This window comes from Myodes glareolus, chromosome 20 (genome assembly GCF_982192425.1).
Source record: "Myodes glareolus chromosome 20, mMyoGla1.1, whole genome shotgun sequence".
Taxonomy (NCBI): domain Eukaryota; kingdom Metazoa; phylum Chordata; class Mammalia; order Rodentia; family Cricetidae; genus Myodes; species Myodes glareolus.
In genome coordinates this window covers 4,602,413-4,623,272 of record NC_142045.1, presented here as the reverse complement: position 1 = coordinate 4,623,272, position 20,860 = coordinate 4,602,413, and the positions used below count along the sequence as shown (strand labels likewise).

Genomic DNA, 20,860 nt, shown 5'->3' with positions numbered 1-20,860 from the left:
TCTGGAAACAGGTCCATGAACTTTCCCTTCTGTGAGACTATTCAAAGAAATTGAAGGCTCACCATTCTTTGAGCTTTTTCAAACAAGCCCTAGCTGCTTGTTGACTTTTCTGGGGAAAAATTGTACGCCGGGAGCACCAGAGTGGCGCTGTCGAGCCACGTCAGGTTCGGGTGCTTGCCTTCCAGCTGCAAGGTGGTTCCTTTCTTTGGTTCAGTTGCCCCTCATTCCCTGGCCTTGTTGCCCAGTCCTGAGGCCACAGGAGGCTCTTTGCCCACAAGCCTCTCAGCTTACTGTTCTGTTATGATTGCCCCCGGGGTGTATTAGCCCTTTAGTTTAAACAGCAGAGGAGGGAGCGAGGAGCCTCTGCTTGCTTGCTACAGAATCTCAATATTTGTGTTAGTATTGTGGGCAGGGGAGGATGTGTGAAAATGTGGGCGAGGGCCCTGGGCAGGAGGAGGAGGGAATGAAGAACGAAATGCAGCTGCTGGAGCTTTATTAGTGTTCCATAGGGCTTTGGGGTTTGGACCTCCATCCTCATTGGCTGGTGTGTCCCCCCCCCCCCCAAGTGCTGACCACTCTTCTGGACACTCCCTGGTCCTTTCCAAATACATCCCAGTGTAATATATTCAGAGGAATGAATGGCTCCTCATTATTTTTCCATATTAAATAAGCATTGTTTCCTAGACTGGATTCTAATTTTTTTTTCCACTAAAGAACAAATTGCGGGGGAGGGGAGGCTGCTTCGGAATCCTTTCCTGCTGTAACTATAAGTAAATAAATGGCTGGGTGAGCAGTGCAAGGGTCAGATTTAATGGGATTAAGGTGCTTGTTCAGGGTAACATTACACTAGCTTGGGGAATCGAGTTTGTCAGAAGGAGCGTGTGTGCCATCCTGGTCACTTTACCCACTGTGGGTGACTGTATAAAAGATTGGCCATCTCTGGCTACCTACCCTTCCTGTAGCCCTACCCCTCTGCCCGAGTATTCCTCCACTGCTGATGGACAGCTTTGTTTCCTTTTCATTTCAGCCGCAGATGAAGACATCCTTGCTAAAGGAAAACAGTCCATCAAGAGTCAGGCTTTAGGAAATCAGAACTCTGAAAACGAGGCCCTCCTGGAAGGCGACGACGATACTCTGTCATCCGTGGATGAGAAAGATTTAGAGAATCTTGCCGGTAATTCAGTGACTGCGCAGATATTTCAGCTGGCTCTGGGACAATGAACATCTAATTACTTACTTTTTCAGCTGTGACCACTGGGACTACCAAGCCTACATCCACAATTACATTAACTAGAAATTGGTTTTTGTTCTTCCCAGTGTTTCTCCCTTCATCTGCTGTAATTCCTCCTATTTTTTTTATTCTTCCCAGTCCTCTGACCTTCCTGATTTTTTTCTTTTATGTATAATTTTCATTGAGACAAAAAATTTAAAAGCAGCCACAACAGAATTGCTGCACGTACCCTTTGGAAGTTGCTATGCTCTCTAAGATAAGTGAAATTCTGTCAACTGTTTTCTAAACAAAAATTGAAGTCTGTTTGTTTTAAACATAGACTCTTAGGGAAATACATTTAAGTCACTGAAAAAGTGAACCCCAAGAATTCCATGGGATTTATGCAGTTTGATAATATAGGAATCTTGATTTATACTTAGCAAATTCTCACTTTTATTTTCCTTGTGGAAAAACATTCACTTGTTTGGCTTCAAGTCATTCATTAAAAGATGTTTACCTTTGGTGTCTGTGATTGTTATTATTATTATTATTATTAATTACTTGTTTTTCTTGAGGAAAATATGAAAAACACATAGTTTTTATGTGTGAAAATTACATAGTTTGCATTGCAGTGATTTTAAGAGAAAAGATACTTGAACTTTCATTTGACAATACACCTCCAACCTTGTGCTACCTTGCAGTGCAAACAGATAGTGAAAAACAATGCTTTCATGTCTGCAAACCTCTCAAAATAGAATAAAATTAATTGGAGTGTGCCTGTTAAGGGAACTGTAGTGGGAAGGGAGGTTAAGGAGGATACTCCGTTCTGGTCTTTTCCTTCACATCCACTTATCCATCTCCTTCTTTATTTTACCCCTATTCTTATGACTAACGATATGTTCTCACAGTAATAGAGGTGAAAGGGAGTTTAATTATATAATCTTGACAATGGCAATGGGATTAAGAAGTAATCCACACTAATAAAGTGGTGTGGGTTAGAAATGAAGTGGAAATTGTCAGGGGTCTTCTGTAGAATCCAGACTGCACCAGCTTCTGCAGCTGTCTCCTTACCCTGTAATTGAATGTCTGAGAATGATTGAAAAAATGTTATTTCTGCTCAGGATTACATGCTAATGTACAGAGGGCAAAAGGAGACAGCAAAAGAACACATAGATGCTTATTTCATCCATTTACAGGGATGAGCTTTGGGAAATCATGACTGTTTTGAAGCTATCTGCTCCCCATCTGCAAACACAATGCATTTGTACATTGGGAATAGAGGGCAAAGCCTGCTCTGATCTCCGCAGAGCATCCCTCCCATTGTCCTACTGGCACACATTAAGATTGATGTGAGATTAAGGACCATCACACTTCAAGCAATCGATGGAAATGTCAATTCATCTGGATTTTGAAACATTTATTCACTCATTGACCACCTGAATAGGTGCACCTTGTTTATAGACACTGTATTAATTCAGAATTAAAAATGCCAGTCTTCTCTTTGACTCTTTTCTTGTACAGTATTTGTACAATGAGAAATTGTTGTAGGATTTCATATTTTCTCTGAATCTATCTTCAAATATGTGTGTGTGTATACACATATATACATACATATATATTATTTTCAGTCCTTACTTTAGGGTGAGCTGTAAGGTACCTAATGCTGTTCTGTCTATAGTGCATCTATTGTTTTCAGTAGCAGTCTGATTTGTCTCTTTGATAAGCCCTGAGGAGATTTGATTATTCCAATAAAAATTCATTCACTTGGAAACCCACCCTCCAGCTGTTTACTCCCAGAGTCCCTGAACTACACTAATATTAGATTTGGAGGCACTGAGCAATATTTAACAGTGGAAAGGACCCTTTGAGAAGAGATATTTTTATCAGTCTTGTATGAAGAGAAAGGTACCATGGAAGAGGTTTTGTATGAACCTGGTACAGAATCTTTTTCGGAGGAGAGGCTTTATCAGAGGATTTCCAGACATGTTACCACAAGCTTGGTCGCCTCTGCCAAGCTATGGTCACCTCTGGCCTTGGGAGCCTATCAGGCCTCAGGCCTGCTTGCTCCTGGCCGTTAGTCCATGTTGTTGGTAGCCTGAGGCTGGCTTTCTAAATAGAACGTGGGTGGACTTATTTAGACATAGCCTCCATTTTACCTAGAGATTAGACCAACATTTTACACACTCCCTGTAAGATAATTGCTTCTCAGTTTACCATTATCATTAACTGCGTGTTATAAATCTTATCGTATGAGAATCCCGACTTTGCATCTTCAGAGCTGGGTTTTGAATGAATAGAATATCGAGGTATAGAGGTCAGTGATGCTGTTCTTAGAAGTAACAATTTAAAAACATAAATATTACCTCTGGTCAAATTTGAGTTTTTAAAAATGTCATTCCAACGCATATGGCTCATCTTTTTCTCTTGGCAGGTCCTGTTAGCCTGAGCACCCCAGCTCAGCTTGTGGCCCCCTCTGTTGTAGTTAAAGGCACTCTCTCTGTCACCTCCTCTGAACTATATTTTGAGGTGGATGAAGAGGATCCCAACTTCAAGAAAATTGATCCAAAGGTGAGATGATGAGGAGGGAAGGGGGTTTAATTTTTTTCTTATTATGGGATAGTGTATTCTATTAAGTAAGATTGGTTTTGAGAAAAATCTTACAAGATTAGTTCAAAACTCTTGCTGAATTGCTTACTACAAGGGAGTTATCATTTTTACCTTAAGATCTTTTACCATCCAGTTAGACTATTGAAGTTCATTTAAATTCAAAAACAATTTCCACTTAATTGCATTTATCATTAGTTCTTTGAGGGAAGGGACCTTAGGGAACATTGTCTATAAATATCTTCTGCCTCAAAGGATCCAGAGTGAATTAAACAATGAAACTTCAGTGAACTTGAGAGTAGAATTGTTTAGTTTAGCTCGTATATTTTCTGGATATAATACAAATGTTTCATTATCTTTGCTTTGTCTCTATGGCTTCCTATTTTGTGGTGCACGCGAGCCTATTCTGCCAGTGTCTGATACCTCTGTTTCCCATTACCTGTGGTAGCTTTTACAAGGCACTGCATAATTTCCTATTCTTAAATGAAAATGTAATTTCCCCTTTCGGAGGTATTTTGATTACTTTTCAGACCATGGCAATTTTGTTTTACTTAGAAACATTTCTGTTTTTTTAACATAGTCATAAAGCCAAAATAACGTGGATTTAATGAAAATGAATGCTAGAATTTGTTCTGAGGAAACAATTTATTGAAAATGAACCAAATAAATGCCTTATAGAAAGAGTAGTGGTTTAAAATGGAATAATTAATTTTACTTGCTATTGTTTGTATGTACACATAATATACACACATTCTGAGTTTATTGGTAGCCTCTGTGGTTTTGGAGTCATGTGGAATTGTTGGAAATATTTCTAAAATGCTCTTGAGAAAAATGTAATAATTTTGTTGAGCTCTACAGACAAATCATTTCTTGTCTTAATACATGTTTGCTTTGAGCACATTGTTTCCATATTGCTGCATGTATTCAGGCAGGATTTGCTGCACTGTGTTACAGGAAGGCCATGATAGACCTGGTTGCTGGAGTTAGATATTCAGATAATCTAGTGTATAGAAAACTTGGATTCTGAAATTTTATTGCCTAAAATGTTCTGTACTTGTCTCATGCTAAATTATCTGAAAATATTATAATTTCATTAGGAAAAGGTTAATAAGATTACTAAAACTCTTTGATTCCTGATGGCTTCAGAATTAAAGGAGACTTATTTAATTCAGAATATTTTACTGTGCTTTTGAAACAAACATAGTTTAAAGTCTAAAATATGATCCAGTGGTGTTTTTTAAAATTAAAACCTTTGTCAGCCTTGGAGATCAGGTTCTTTGAAGTTATTTCCCTTTTTATGAGAAGCCGTAGCTTTTAAGATTTTCTTTTATTTATGTAACATAATTAAATTAGGTTTCTTTCTCTCTTGCTTGTAAAATATAAGATATTTTGGCCTAATCATGAAATTTGTCTTATACTGCAACCTTCCTATTCTCCAGACAATTTTTGGCAGTTCATATTTGAAAATACTTCAGCCAATTACTGACAGAATTTTTGATTTTTGTATAGACATTGATGCTAAAAGAAATTTTTGTGTTGTAAATACTAACACTTTTCTTGACAATAACCTTTTTAACATTAAAAATCTTTCGTAATTTGTGTTAAATAAGGAAGGAAAGATATTGAAATGGGGATTTTTTTTTCTTGTCAAGACTTAATAACTTTTTTGTAAACTGGTTGGAGGAAGTGCTGTTTCATGCTAGAAATAGAAATAGTTTGAGTGAAAATAGTCATTTTAAGACAGCATTTTCACCCTCTCAGCCAATACCATGCCGTCAGTGATTCATGTTCACCTCAAGTAGCTTTTGTTTTCTTTGAATATGTTCTCAAAATTCAGACCATTTTTTTCAGAGGATAAAATGTTTTATTATTTAAAATAATTAGTGAGTGTACTGAATTAATGAATTTGTTTTATATTTACAGGAGGACACACACACACACACACACACACACACACACACACATGGCAGTATGCACATTGAAAGAGCAAAGGTAATTTCAGAGTAGGTAGCCTAAACTTGTGTTTCCGACACAGTTGTTTTTCCCAGGGCAGCCAGCCTACAGTTTATGCCCCTGCTGTCAAGTGGCCCGGGGCTTCAGAGCCCAGGAGTTTCCTAGGGTTCAGTAATCTTAGTCCTCCTGTTCTTAGCCCCACACACCCTCCCCCACCCAAACTTTGTATCAGAAAACTACTGTTTAGAATGTTTTCTTCTACATCTTCCATTTATAGATCTTTTGTAAAAATTAAAAACTAGACTAACTTAACAAATAAAATTTTAATGTTAGGAGTAGCATTTAATATATTCTGTACCTGTACATCATATTATTAAAGCTAATAGAAGGTACATGTCCTTTGGACATAAAGCAAACAAACATGTTTCTTTAGGATATTTTCAGTTCTATTAATATCTTATATTCTATATAGTTATTTTATTGCATATAAAAGAAATCTTTATCAGAATTGAAACATTGGAATGAGTCTGGGATTATTACCTGAGTAAAGTAGGGAAAGGGAGATACTTTCCTTATTTGTAAATTTTTGGAATTATTTTTATGTCATAAAATGCTATCAAAACATTCTTTCTATATAATTAGATTCAAAATAATTATTTAAATTTTATTAAAATGATCATGTTTAGTGCATTAATAAGCAAATCATTTAAAAACCAAAGTAGTATATGAATCTGAGTTGTTCATATTGCCAGGTGCTAGGGGAGAGGAACAGTGCAGTGACCAGTTATTTATTTATTTATTGGTGTAGTTGATTTACTTGCTAATTTTATTTGTTTTTACTGTTTGAAACTTGAAGCAAACAAATGGTTGAAGGAAAAACATGAAATGACTTTATTATTTAAAAACAGTTCAAAAACATTTCTTTTACACTGAATTTTTAAGAATTTACAGCTTAATAAAAAAATCCTAATTTATAAGGTAGAGAAATTTCAGATAGGCTTTTTTAGTATTATAAACTTTAGGATTAAAAACATATTCTGTTTTCTTATTTTTAAGCATTGCATATGGTTACTGTTAAAATCTATGAAACAAATTTACTTTATATTGAGTAAAATTCTTACTTTACTTTTTACCAAGGATTTTTTTGGAGATTTGTACGATTAATTCTCCAGAAATTGCTATATTTTCAACTTTGCAAATCAAAGTTCAAATGGAAGCTTCCTGCATTTAGTTCAAGCTCACATCTTGTAAGTTAGAAAGCGATCTCATCTGCCTTCATTCAAGAACAACCCACAAGCAGCCAATTACGATGTAAAGTAATATTTTTATTACTGGTTTACTGGTTTCAACAAGACATTTTAGGGCCAGGGTTAGAGGTGCAAGGAGGGAGGGGCACATTGACATTGGCACTGAGACACATTTCACATCAGTAAAACTTTGTAAAAAGAAATTTCACATATAGTTAAATAATTTTTTTCACTTGGTGACAATCATTCTAGCAATCCAAAACAAGAAAGGGTGTAAAGAAGGAAAAGAAGGGAAAGTACTATACATGGATTTGAAAAATGTACCTTGGGTTTCATTTTGTGTTGGTGGCAAAGCCCGATTGCTTCTTTTGTGTGATCTTTAAGTTCATATTGTTTGGAAGGAAACGATCACTTTTGTGCAAGAATGTAAATTTTTTTTGGTTGATTTGACCTCTTTTGTTTGCTTCTTAATTGAGGAGGTCTTCAGCCTACTTCCGTTCTTTCAGGTGATTTCCATAAAAGTTTGTGTTTTAGAGTTTTTGCCGTTGTGTGTGTATGTTCTGGGAGAGCATGCCCATTTGTGTTGTTTTCCACGCAGTCCGCACAGCACTCTATAGTTTGTCCAAGCTTTTGGGATTGGTGAGGATTTCCCTGGCCAACCTCCAGGTCTGCTTGGCAGCGCTCTCCAGGGCCGAGTGGGGCTTGCCCTGGAAGAGGTCGAGATTGGGCAAAAAGTAGTGAGGGCAGCGGCGGCACTGCAGGCAGGAGATGAGCTGTAGCAGGATGCCGTTCAGACGGTCGCCCAGGCAAGCCTCGTCCCAGTCCGTTTCCCTCGGGTGTTTCTCGCACTCGTACAGCAGCAGCGTCTTCATGTGGTAGTTATTGAGCGGTTGGCCCGGCAGCTCCAGGTGGCGGTCCCGCAGCGTCTTCAGCACCGAGAGGCACTTGTTTCTACAGCCGCCCATCAGCAAGCGGTTCTCGGCTTCACCGAACTGCAGCACCCAGGCGTCGCTTTCTGCGGAGCTCTGCTTGCCAGTTAGCGAGTAGCACTCCTTGGAGAGCAAGTTGAATCCTTCAGCCTTGACCTCTGCCACCCGATTGGGGCCGGGCCAGGGGATGTGGGGCATAGGCCACTGTGCCGCGCTGCGAGGCCAGATCCCGGTGCACTTGAACGCTGGAGTGATTTGCACCACGTAGCGCTCCCTGATGCGCAACTTGACCTCACTCGTGTCGGCGATCATCTTGACCACGTCCCGGTAGCTGCACTTGTCCACCGCCTGGGCGACCAGCGTCTGGAAACGCGAGCGGATCTTGCGCGCAGAGAGGTAGCCAGATGCTGTGATGAACTCGACCCAGAGAGACATGCTCCGCTTCCGCCCATCGCTTAGTTTGAGCACCGCACAGCCTGGCAGAGATCCGTCGTCCACGAAGTTGAAGACGCCCATCTGGTTGAGGTAGAGCACCACCTCGAACTCGGTGGGTGAGATGACCTCCAGTCCCTCATAGCGGGCGTCGATCTCGCTCAGAGAACTGATGAAGCGCGGCTCCTGCACCTCCACTTCCTTCAGCACATCCGACACTACCTTGCAGACCTCTCGGATGGTCTTGGCGATCGCTGCCTTGCGCGCCTGGCAGCGCTCGGTGTAGTATTTATTGAGCTGGTAAACCAGCTTGGCCTGAGCGGCGATCATGTTGGGGCACAGGTCCGGGCTGTACACCGGCGTCTCGCAATACGTTGAGGGATCCAAGGCTCACGCACTGGTGGTGGCCCTGCGGCTGTGGAAAGGCGGTGCGTTCCCCCTGAGGCCCCAATTTCACTCTTGCTTTCCACCTGGGCTGACCGGCTGGCGATATAGCCGGCTGGCCTTTTCTCTTCCCTCGTTGGAAATCTTTTTTTTTCCTTTCTTGCGCAGAAAATTAGAAAGAATATGATTTTTAAAAGTACCGGCTGGCACTTTTCACTTTCTTTTGATAAGTGAAATGAGGATAAATAAAGATGAAAAACTTCTTTGTGGGAGAGATGGATGAAATGGTAATAGAGAAAAAAAAATTAGGTTACCAAGAGGCTAGGCTTAGATGTCCTCACCAGCCACGATTGCTCAGATATCTGGAAATGAAGTCTTATAAGTGCCCAAGAAATTTTTAAAATAAGAGCAAAACATTCAGTGGTTCATCCTAAAATTTCTCTCTCGCTGGTAGGACGTTTTCACCCAGCGTAGGTGATGCCTTCCTCACCCTCCCCCAAAAGGAAAGTGAAGGATGTAATTAATGCCCGGAGAGCAGGGAAGTACAGCTCAGGCCGCTGCGCACTCTGAGGTTTCAGACGCCCCGCGGTCTCAGTGTGCTGGTCTCCTCTCTTCCCAGGGGTTGTGTCGTCGCAGTTTTCTGCTTTCCTACTGGAGGCGTTGTTTGGATTGAGTTGGTTTGTTTGTGGAGGGTTCTTCCTTTCTCTAGGTGCAAACCGCTGCAAGTCGCTTGATACTCATTTCTGTCTCGTTATTTATACTTTTGGCCCTCGCAAAATCTATTTTAGTGTGACTAAGTCCTTGCTGACGTTGTATCTTGTGCGCAGTCCTAAGGAGTCCGGGTTTTTTCTCTCCTCTGGGTTGCTTGTGCAGACTCCACTTCTGCCTCCTGTCCTCTGTCCTCTGATACCTGCCCCCACGTCTCTCTCTCTCTCTCTCTCTCTCTCTCTCTCTCTCTCTCTCTCTCTCTCTCTCTTAGTTTATGAATGGTCTCTGGGCCATCGTGAGGGGGTGGAGCTTCAGTTCCTACAATCCCTATGCAAGCTGTCAGTGCTTTAGCCAATCCAAGAGAAAGAGAGAGAGAGAAGACAAGCTTGGAACCATAGCAGCCACCACACTGCACTTGATAAGGGGGAAGGGGGAGAAAAGTAAGAAAATAGGACAAGATAAAAGTCAAATGCTCATACCCGTTTTCTAGCCCCATCTTCTTTTATCCTCCTTCTTACCAGTTGCAATGAAGAAAAGGAGAGTCTTTCTAGAAGGGCTTCTGCTCTGGCTGTGGCTGGAGCAATGGCCGGAGAGTGGTAATGGAGTGGTTTCAAGTGAGGTTCACTTTTGTTTTTAATTCTCTGAACATTCTGCGCAAGGTGCAGACTCTAACAAACTCTCTTTGGCTTGAAGGCAGATGGGAGCAGAAAGGGGAGCTTGGGAAAGAACTTAACATTTAGATACATATTTTTTCTGTGTTTTCCTCTAGTAAAGTCTTCCTTCTCTCTCCGCCCTCTCCCGTTGTTGGCATGAGCTGGAGCGATTGTTGTGTCTGTGTAAAGGAGGGTATATGATGAGGGTCTATAACCGTAAATCTCTGGTTAGTAATTTCCGTATGCTGCTGAAAAAATGAACAATACAAAAACTAGTCCAAATACATTATTTGATCGTTATTTCATAGTTTAGATTCAGATATTTTTGTGCCACTATTTTACTGTTACAAGAACTAACCAATAACTAGAGAAAATGCTTGAGTTCTGAAAACAGTGTAAATTATATGAGGTATACATCACTAGGTTATACTTATTAATAAATAAACTACCAAAATCATTTTGAATTAAATTAAAATGAAGGAAAGGAAAATTGAATCTGAATTCAAGTTTTCTTAATATTTTTGTATTGTGACCTTAATTTTGAATATATTCTCGGGCAGTACAGCTTCTGGTTTAAAGTCATGTTATTTTCCTGATTGACTCTTGCTCTTAAAGGAGTTAGCTGGGACAGAAATCCATAGCTGTCCTGTTACTGATTGCGCAGATGGCCTTCCTCCTCCTCTGGCATCCCACCGAAACTCATGCGTGTTCTGTAGAATTATGTATCATCCTTATCCGGCTGCGCGGCTGCCACCTTGTAGGACTTTGGAAGAGTAAGGTCTACAGCAAGTGGCTGGCGTCAGGACTCTCATTCCTTTTACTACCCTCAGGTAGTTAGGACTGTTTTTAATTGAATTTGGCTGATAATATTTCAGGTGTGGCTTATGTGGTGGGAAAAATGAAATCTTTTTTTTTTTTTTCAAAACCTTGTGTGTGGCTTTTGTAAAAGCCCCCATAGGAAAGCTTGACTTATGTTTTTGAAACCCAACCAGAACTCAGTTGCTACCTGGAAAGCTAATTTTTCTTTCTAGTTGGCATGAAGCACTTGGATCTCTACCTCTTCATACGTTCTTAGTCTTTGCTGTGTCCAGATGGCTGGAGACTCGGCTGGCTCCTTTCTAAAGAAAATTTGGCCTTTTCTTTTTAAAATCAAGCGGGATTTATTGCTTAGGGACTGTCTTCAGTAGCAAGGTATTGGGAAGAACCTTGCGAAGTCAGCATTAGCGAGCCTCTGAGACAGTAGTTTCAGTGGAGTTCCTGGGACTAATAGCAGTACTGGGCAGCCCGCTGCAGCTTTCCCGCTGGTCAGAAAATCTGCTGCTGCTGGACTGAGCCCACGCCCGGTAACCAGCGCTTTCTGCAGTCCGGGCCCTGGAGGCATTACTGGCCAAAGGGCTGCACTCCCACGGGGTGTGTGACCATAGTGAGAAGCTTGGAACAAGTCCCTCAGGCAGCGCGGGGCGGAGACTGATGGTAAGGCCCAGGTGCAGAGTTCCTCCACATCCTCCAGAGGCCAGGTCTGCAGCCTACACGTGGTCAGAGATGCCTGGGAGAGCCGGTGCAAGCCCTTGGTGCCGGCTGACCCAGCTCTGCTTGCCAAATCTTAGAGCTAAGGGACTCGGGCACCCACTGCCTTCCCCTCTTCCAACCTGAGCAAGTTTCCTCACATCCTGCACGCTTTTCTACAGTTTCTCCACTTCTACCCAGAGGCGAAGAATGATAAAACGTTACAAATGTTTTGATTTAAAAACAATTCATTACCAATTTACCCTGTCTAAGGTAGATGCTCTAGTAAATAATAAATCAGTTAAACAAAGGCGACTTTAATTTATCGCTGTGGTGCTAATTAGAAACATCATTCGAGCAATAAACTTAAACACTTCCAGCAAACACTGCCCCCTCCCCCCCACCTCTTTCCACTGCCTTGGCGAAAGCAGCTTCTGCTGTTTGTGGCTCTTCTCCCTGGTTGAATAATTGAAGGGGGAAACGGTATCTGAGGAGGCTATAATTGAAGAGCCCCTGTCACCTCTGCTTTTATGTATGTTGGTATAGAAGTCCATCAGCAGCTCCTTGATGGTGTATTAAAACGAAGTGGCAGCTCCTTCTGCAGAAGATACGATGTTCTATTAAGGAAACCGAGAGAGAAAGAAACTCTAGAGGCTAAAAGCCACTTCAAGTCTTCAGACCGATTGATCTGTATTCTCTTGTTATAATCCGTCTCATCATACTTGAGTTAATGAGGCAAAGGAGGGGGAGCGAAATCTGATGGTTCTTGACAAATTCATTAGGGAGACTGCAGGACATTTTATTTGACTGTTAAACATCTTGTTTGTTTGGTTTAGGCAGTGCCAATATCAGCATGCTTCTGCCCAGAACTGTGGCGTAGGGCTGGCTGACTGCAAGACATTCCTGAAAGGAAGGAGGGCATGGAGGGTGGGTTTTCCCTCTTTGGATTGTGGGTAATGCAGAATCTTCAGACTTCTCTGGGCATAATAACATTTCTTATCATTACAGTTGGAACATCTAGAAATGTACCGAGGTGAGTATACTTTTAGTAACTATTAAATATGGATGTGTTTAAAACATTAATTCCTGTTTCTTTAAAAATCGAGTCTGGTTAGAGCAGTCACTCTACTATTTTCTGTGATATGTGAATGTTTGAGGTCTAGCAGCCAGATTACTTCTCTTTGTACTCTGGTTTTACTTGATTATAATTAAATAAACTTGTGGTGATTAATTGTATATCTTCCTTCATCAAAACCAGTATGAGCACCAATGTGAAAATTAAAAAGTTACCTACGTATACAGGTTATTTGAAAGATTACTGTATTTAAACCCGAGGGATATTTTACAGTTTCAATTAGAATCAGGACCTGGAATGGAGGTGCTAAAATCAGGGGGTGGGCCTCCAGAGTAGCTGAAAATTCTTCTAGTTGAACAATAATAGGCGGTTAGGCTAGAGTATTAACCTTATTAGTTCATCCTAAACAATATTGAACTTGGATTTGTTTTTCAGATTTTCTTGAAAAGTAATGAATAACCCGATTATGAAACTTTCTTGCCTAGAGAATTCAGCTATATTTTTTTTTAGCATTGACTTAGACAAAGCTTAAGTGCTTTGAAAAAGCACCCTGCCTTCCATTTAGGGGCAACCTGTCTGGGAGAAAAAAAGCAAGCCAATGCCCTCTGCCTGTCATTTTCATACACCCCTGCCTGGCCCGGGAGGCCTGCTGCTGCAGGGGTGTGTGGATGGGAGGCTGCTGCTGCAGGGTGTGTGGATGGGAGGCCTGCTGCTGCAGGGGTGTGTGGATGGGGAGGCTGATACAGCCACCGCCACGTTTTCCTCAGAAGCAGAGCTAGCTTCTGTGTGCCTGACAGTCCTAATCCTGTTTACGTTTGCACTGAGCACAGGATCCCTAAACTGTTTTGTTCTGTGCTGATCTTTCCTTAGAGATACGTTTACTGGATTAAACTTCAGTGCAGTTTTTACTTTAACAGATTAGTGAGATTTAAAAGGTATCTATTTTATGGTGTATAGAAATAGTATAGTGGAGTCTAACAATCTTTACAAGGAATACACAGGTTTTATATGATAAGATCTCGACTTCCTGAAAGCATTTTAGAAACATTCAGGAAATAATTAAATTATTCTCTTTTAAAAAGTCTCTGAAGTTCTTATACTTTGCAGAACGCAGAGGACTCTATTTGCCTGTTTGCATACATTCTTAGCCCCTGCTCCAATTTTGAAAAATCTAGTGTCCATGTAGTGACCAGAGTGTTAGTCTTTATATATTATTACTTGATGTCATTATAAAAAATAATACTTGACTTTTGGAAAACAAATTTCTAATATTGTACTCAAAATATAATTTTGGAAATAAAAACTTTTCTGTGATTTTAAAAGGTACTAGTAAAGGCTGGAAAGAAAATAAATTTTCCAGACATGGTTTGTTTGTGTGTTGGTTTTGATGGAATTTTGTAGAAATAACTAAATTTAAATATATGAGAGAAATTCTAACAATTATGGATATTGTGTTTTTTATTTTTTACTATTATCTGTCATTCTCTATCAATCACTGATGTGACTTTCCAAAACTCTGAAGGTTTCCACAGAATGTTTCTAAAGTATTGATAATTATTACTCTGGAATTAATTTGTAATAACCAATAATTGAATATTTTCTTTTACTACCTCATTTTTCTTGTTTAATTATTTTAAATGGCCAGGCATGCTGCTTCATTCTGTTTTACAGAATAGCTTTAAAACAACAGAAAATCCTTGTCTCCTTTTTGATTTGTAGCCCAAGAGTATTTGTTCGCATTTAAATAGTTTGAATTAAGATAATGTTATATCAGGTAAAGCGATGGCTCTAACTTGCACAGCAAACCTATCAAATGGCACTGAAAACTACAGCAGTTTTTATGTACTTTTTATAGGTGTTATTTGGTGGACACACTGAGTCTTTAAAATTACCTTCCATAACGCTGCTAATGTTACTGCAGTATTTGCTCAAATTAAAACTAGTACATTTATAACCCTGGCATCATTTAGTAAGATGAGAAGGTTGAAAATATAATATATATGTTAAGTTTTTCTCCCAAGTTGAGCAATATGAGTTCAAATGAGTACCACATTAAACTATACATAATTTGATTTCACTGAAACATACAAGACTAGAGTAGGGAACTTCTGCTTGGCAGATGGAGATAGTCGGTAGCCTGGCTGAAAGTTAACACCCTTCTCGGAGAGCTGAGGAGCGAAGCATGAGAACAGAAGCAAACTTAGCCAGCGTTCGAGCTTTACTCATCTATGTTATATATGTTTTTGCCATTACCAAAAAATCATTAGCTTTTTGGTTATTTCATTCTTTAATTACCATAAACATAAGTATTTGTTCTGAAAAGTTGGATAAGTTTCTTTCTGTTACTACCTTCTTCCTTTCCTTATTTAAATAAAAATTTCAGGTAATTGAAACTTATTAATGTACTGTGAGTAAAATATTAAAATTTACCTGCCAAATGGCTTTGGCTTTACTTTTGATTTTTACTATCAATCTGAGAGATAAGGATTCAGGTAGCAGAGCCAAATCTTAACTATTAAGGACTGAGCATATAATATATGGATTGCTCTTTGGGTCTCTTCTTCCTAAGGAACAACATTTACCTGGGATTTGATGTCACTCTCAGAAGATGAACAGAAAGCCAGAAGTAATCAATACTGAATTTATTGGTAAAGACAGGATTTTATGGCTTAAAGGTGTGATGTTTATGAAAATAATGCAACTCTAATACATTATACATAGTGTATTTCTTGGAATCTTGATGCTATTATTCCATTTCTATCGTCTCTTATGCTTAGCAGCAGACATTAATGGAAAAAGCCTGATGAGATTAGTGATGCAGATTTTCAGTACTGAATTATACTAAATTCAAAATACAAGACTTGAAGGTTTGCTCCATGTTTTTCTTGGGTTATATGTGATATTTCTGAGGACCCATTTTTGAATTACCAAATAAGTGTATCATATGAATATATTTTTATTATGCTTGAAGAAAACTAGCCAGAGGCCTGGAGAGATGGCTCAGCAGTTAAGAGCACTGGCTGCTTTTCCAGAGGACCTGGGTTCAATTCCCAGCACCCACATGGCAGCTCACAACTGTTCATAACTCCAATTCCAGGAGATCTGACACCTACACACCAATGAACATAAAATAAAGTTAAATAAATTATTTTTAAAAAGAAAGAAAACTAGCCAGTTTATGCACTTTATTGCACATCATTGTTCTTACAGTACTCCATCTTATTATAGTGTTACAGCCGACTAATATCCCCCTGAGACAGCAGAGCATTTTTTATGAATATTCTATTTTAATAATGGTAAAAGCCTAATCTTCCTTCAGATGTTTGAAGTTAGGGTAAAGGTGATATGCAAAGAAGATGGTTTCTCTGATTTTTTGTCATGGCTAAACAACAACAGAAATCCTAAGGTGTCTGTATAATAGAAATGAAATAATATTTGATGATCCAAGGAATCAAAAACTTTTCCTACAACTATGTAAAATATAGTGAGGATTAAAAAAAGAATAGCTGCTTTGGCCTGTAGATATCAAGTTCTAACCTCTGTTTCTTCTCTGAAATTTCCCTTTCTGTCTTCTGTTATCTTCGGATCCTAAAGAGCCATTCTCTTATTTTGTAACTTGTTTTGTCTATAGACAAAATCCAAGTTAGTAGGTTTAAATCAGTGTAGATAAAGTGGAAAATCTTTGATCTGTGGCTCTGACTGTTTCTAAGTGATTTGCTTGCTGGGAGCAGACACTGTCCATGCCCTTTCACTTTGCTATCAGCTAGGTGCACACAGAGGACCTGCAAGGCTACCAGATGCATAGTTAATCATCAGCGAGGTCAGCGAGGTTCTCACTGTTCTCCGCTGGGTCCTCAGCCCCAAAGTTATTTATGTACGGCAACTTTTTGTTAAATGCTCTAAAATTTTTTAGTATTTTCTGAAAACTAGCCCAAACTTGTGGTAAATAATGAATGATACAAATAGGTTTTTTTTAATTATGAAAGGTTGTTACTGTACAGAACCTACTGGGATACTTAAAATAAAGGCATACTCTTGTGAGTGTTAATAGAGAGGATCCATTTGAGAAACAAAAGCTGCCAGGGTGGCTTGATCAAGTCACAATCTGTGAATTTTAAGACGGGGCCACAGTGTTTTCCTCTAGCCTCCCTCAGACTTGCATTCACATCCTCAGTGCTGGAATTGCAGGTATGTAGACTAAAATAAACTGTTTTCAGTCCTGAAGCGGGGGCTTGAATTAAGTGATCTCTTGTGTCTGTCTGTCCTAACAAGGAATAATATAACAGTTGTTGTTGAACTTGATGAGTTTGTTTTAGTCAGAATAATTTCCGTGAAATTTTCGCCTTTCGGTGTTGCTCTGGCACAGGAATATGGAAGTTTTTAATGAGAAAAACCATAGGTAATTACTGCTCTTTCAGACCATTATAGAGAAAACACATTCTAGATTGCAGATAGTTGGGAAACACAACAACAAAAAAAAAAACTTGAGAGAAATTTTAGGAGTGCTGCTTATAAAAAGTTGGACCATCAAAATGAAACATGATGTGTATTCTTATAAAGATATTTTGCATTTAAAGGTGTGAACAAGGCTGACAGATACTTTTTTCCCTAAATAATGAATGAATTCAAGAGTTTACATATTTTCATGAAGATTGCTGTTTTATAAATATTCATTTTTGAAGCCAAATGATTTCAAGTTTACAATTAATTTTAAAATGTGTCTTCTTAAAGAAATGACATGACTCTAAGAAGCTATTATTTTCTAAGTTCATAATTTATTAAAATATGTATCCAAGCTGAGATGTGGTTCTCACATGTGTCCCCAAAGAAGGAAATTTTTATACTTTCCCATGCTCTTCGCTTGTTTTCATCAGAAGGTTTGACAGGCATAAATGTGTTAACATCTTTGATTTTTACAGATGTTCCTAGTTTTCTCTCAAACTGTAAAAGATGCTGTATCAGAGAATCATGGTAGGAAATACTTTCAACACTTCCTTTCACATATGCAATTCCTTGCTTGTCTAAGCTTGGGTATTTTTTAGGGAGAGAAGTGATGCAAGAAAAAGGTAAGTTGTGATCCAGTTGTCCTCATTTCCAAATGGAGATCAGCAATCTCTTTTGCTATGTTGTGAGTTCTCTGGTAGAGCTGTTAAGTGAGCGAAGCTGAGCACTTCAGTTTTGTGTTAAGTTCATTGAACGTCCTTCGTCCATGCATTTAGCAGTGCCATGTGGCCACCAGGAGAGTTGTTGATGGGTACTCTGTGGGTTTGCAAAGTGCAAACCTAAAAGACCAAGAGATGAGAAATGCATTGCTATTTGTGAATTTATGTTTTATCTCACTTCACTTGAAAATTTATGAGTAGTGTGACTTAAGGGTGCTGGAGTTGTGTGTTCCAGGGCTTGCCCCCACTGATAACACCCTTGTTGGCGTGAAAGTGCAATGCAAATTATGACAGTTACAACCTTCTGTTTTGTTTAACCTGTCACTAGATTTCCTGGCTCAGTGCTGAGGGCAATGGTGTGTTCAGCTAGTCCATATTCACCTAAACTTAAAAGGTCAGGTTTCTACAGGCAAGCCTAGTCAAAGCCTAATTGATGAGGAGGGCAGGGAGACAGAATTTACTGTTCTGTTGGCTAGTTTCATATCGTTAGGTTGTCCTGAAAGCATCAGGCAGTCACAGCCCCTTTCATGTAAGTGCTGACCCTAGACAGGAGCTGACAATCAAAGGAGGCAGCCACAGGAACCAGTGCAAGTAGGCTATTGATTTTTCAGTTAGGTCTAAGTAGTTTGTAGTATGGGTAATGGGTGACAGAGGCAGGTATGTCATTATCAATGAGCCCCGGAACAGTAGCGACAACCCTTCCTCATATTTCCTTCAGCACTGACAGTATGCATCCAGAGTCGGTCAATAAATCGCCCAACCCTTAACTGACAAGTGACTGGGAGGTTTAGGTTGAGGAATGGATGTTACAGAGCTAAAGTTCTCTCACGAACATGTATAAGACCTGGCAATGGAAGAAGCAGTTACAATACTGAAACATTCTAAAGTTTTGATTTGGATGTGTCTGTGCAACTCTGAAAATCAGCACTTGGTTTTAATAACTTTCAATGTCAGATCATATATGCTTCATAAAGATAGAAATAACCCTATTATTTCTAAGGGTAATCTAAAAAGATACTTAGGTTATATAGTTTTATTTTGATTAGACTAACACTTTATTCTTTGGTGATTGTTCTATCACAAAATTTAATTAATTAAAATTGTTTCTGAATACATTAAAATTTCTAATCTCAAAGTTTTAAGTACAAACCAGTCATAAATGGGGGTGAAGGAGGGAAGACTTGAACCTTTGCAAATGCAGTTCAGTGGTTGTTATTTGACTTAAAGTTTGTTTTTTTAAATATTTTTTACAATAAAACAATAAGGATAAAGGGATCATTCAGTTGCTAAAGTTTGATGAATCATGATTACTTCTGAACTTTGTTTTAAAACATTTCATGTAGATATTTACATTTAAAGAAGACACAATTTATATTTATGTGACCCCAAATGTGTAACAACTTTTGACTAAAACTAGAGTTATTCTAATTTTGAGATATTTTACATTCAAACCAATCTGTTTTGTTTCAGTATTTAAGTAATATAAAAGAATATAATATTTATAACTAGGAGTTGGGGTTGTTCCATGATCTTTGCAAATTATCACATGTTTACATTTTCTACAAACTTTAAACAAATTGAAATAAGACAGAAAAGTAAATGTTTTTTTAAACTTCCTTAAATAACTTATCGTTATGATATCTTGTTTAACACTGTGACATTCTGCAGACCCCAGTTTAATCTGTAGCATCATCTTGCTGTGGAGCACCCTGCATGGCCACATGAATCACTTCCTCATGTCCCCTGCAAACTACAAATCCCTTTTAAAGAAAGCACTAACCAGCAAGTTAACACAAAGCAAAGGTATTGGTACCTAGCAGTATTTTCTTAAGGTTATAGTTACGTGTCTGCGTGAGCATTCTATCCTGTCTTATTTTTAAGATACAGGGAATAAAAACTGAATTTACAGAAGATGGTTACTAGACATGTTTTAAGAAGCTTTAGGATTCTGTGGCTAATATTTAGGGAAGTGTCTTTCAGATCCCTAAATTAATGTTAACCACCTTTTTGGGCTTTTAGGTTCTTAATGCAGGATTCCTTTTAGTCTCATTATTTTTCTTCTGCTGTTTACAAATCATTGAATTAGTCTTTATTTTCCTGCTGGCTTAGGTGAAAAGACTTAGCCAAGTACTTTAGAATTTCTCCGTTATTCCCTATACTAGAGATAGAACTTCTTGTACTACATTTGTAACCTTCTTGAAAAAATGGGATTTTTAGGAATAAAAAAAAAGCCACAGAAAGGGAACAAATTAAATTTTCATGAAAGAAAACCCTAATCAGCAGTGACAGTGTAAGGAAAGATGATTGCCACTTGGTCATTGTGGAGAGGCACTTAGACTTGGTGTCAGTGCTTCTGTTAATGATGACTAATGTCTTTCTTGGAGCAAGTGCATGCCCAAACATACTGCTGCAGCCTGGAGAGAGCGGGCTCTTACAGCAAGGCTTTAGGTGTCCAAAGACAAAGGCTCCTTAAATACAAACATACTGGCCTTTCATTATATAAAAAAAATGCAGACATGATTCTAAGGTATTTAACCACAATTGCAAACTGTTTTATACAGAACCAAAGGATTGTCTTTAGGTTAAAATATTCCTGAATTTGTCACTGAAAGAATAGCACGTATCTCCCTTGCACAAGATCACAGACATTAAGAAAATTTTGAAAAGAAACAGGTTTTTTTTTCATATCATATTATTGTATCTTGAGCAAATGCTCTGTAGTTAATAAAGAGGGATGTGTGAATCAGAAAATCTTTTTAGATCTTTTAATCCTAAATATATTGCTTATAAAAGGAAGATGGCATGTGTTATTTCTTCAGTTGATCCCCAAAGTATAAGACCTTTTAGAAGGACATTTACAATGCTTGTCATATTATTTCATATACATCTTATTGGCCTGACATGTCTCAAGAACCATGAGAACACAGATGTCATTGCATTCAGACAACACTAATTACTCTGGGATTTTTGCAGCCTCAGTGCCTGCCTGTAACTGTC

General features: G+C 38.8%; 2 protein-coding genes across 6 annotated transcripts in view; one reads left to right on the top strand and one right to left on the bottom strand.

The window, feature by feature from the left end:
- The window catches only part of Lrba (LPS responsive beige-like anchor protein), a 504,118-nt gene that overhangs the window by 270,158 nt on the left and 213,100 nt on the right, over positions 1-20,860 (top strand). For all 5 annotated transcript variants that reach the window (XM_048424832.3, XM_048424835.3, XM_048424834.3 and 2 more), the window contains exons 39-40: positions 1,028-1,174; positions 3,642-3,778. In XM_048424832.3, the coding sequence (XP_048280789.1) occupies positions 1,028-1,174; positions 3,642-3,778 (284 nt within the window). The remainder of the gene's footprint in view (positions 1-1,027; positions 1,175-3,641; positions 3,779-20,860) is intronic.
- Positions 7,072-9,710, bottom strand: Mab21l2 (mab-21 like 2). The gene has a single exon (XM_048424836.3). The coding sequence runs from the start codon at positions 8,703-8,705 to the stop codon at positions 7,626-7,628; it is 1,080 nt and encodes a 359-aa protein (XP_048280793.1). The 5' UTR covers positions 8,706-9,710; the 3' UTR covers positions 7,072-7,625.

Coding starts and splice junctions, on each gene's coding strand:
- Mab21l2 (XM_048424836.3), bottom strand. CDS start 8,705: ATGATCGCCGCTCAGGCCAAGCTGGTTTACCAGCTCAATAAATACTAC.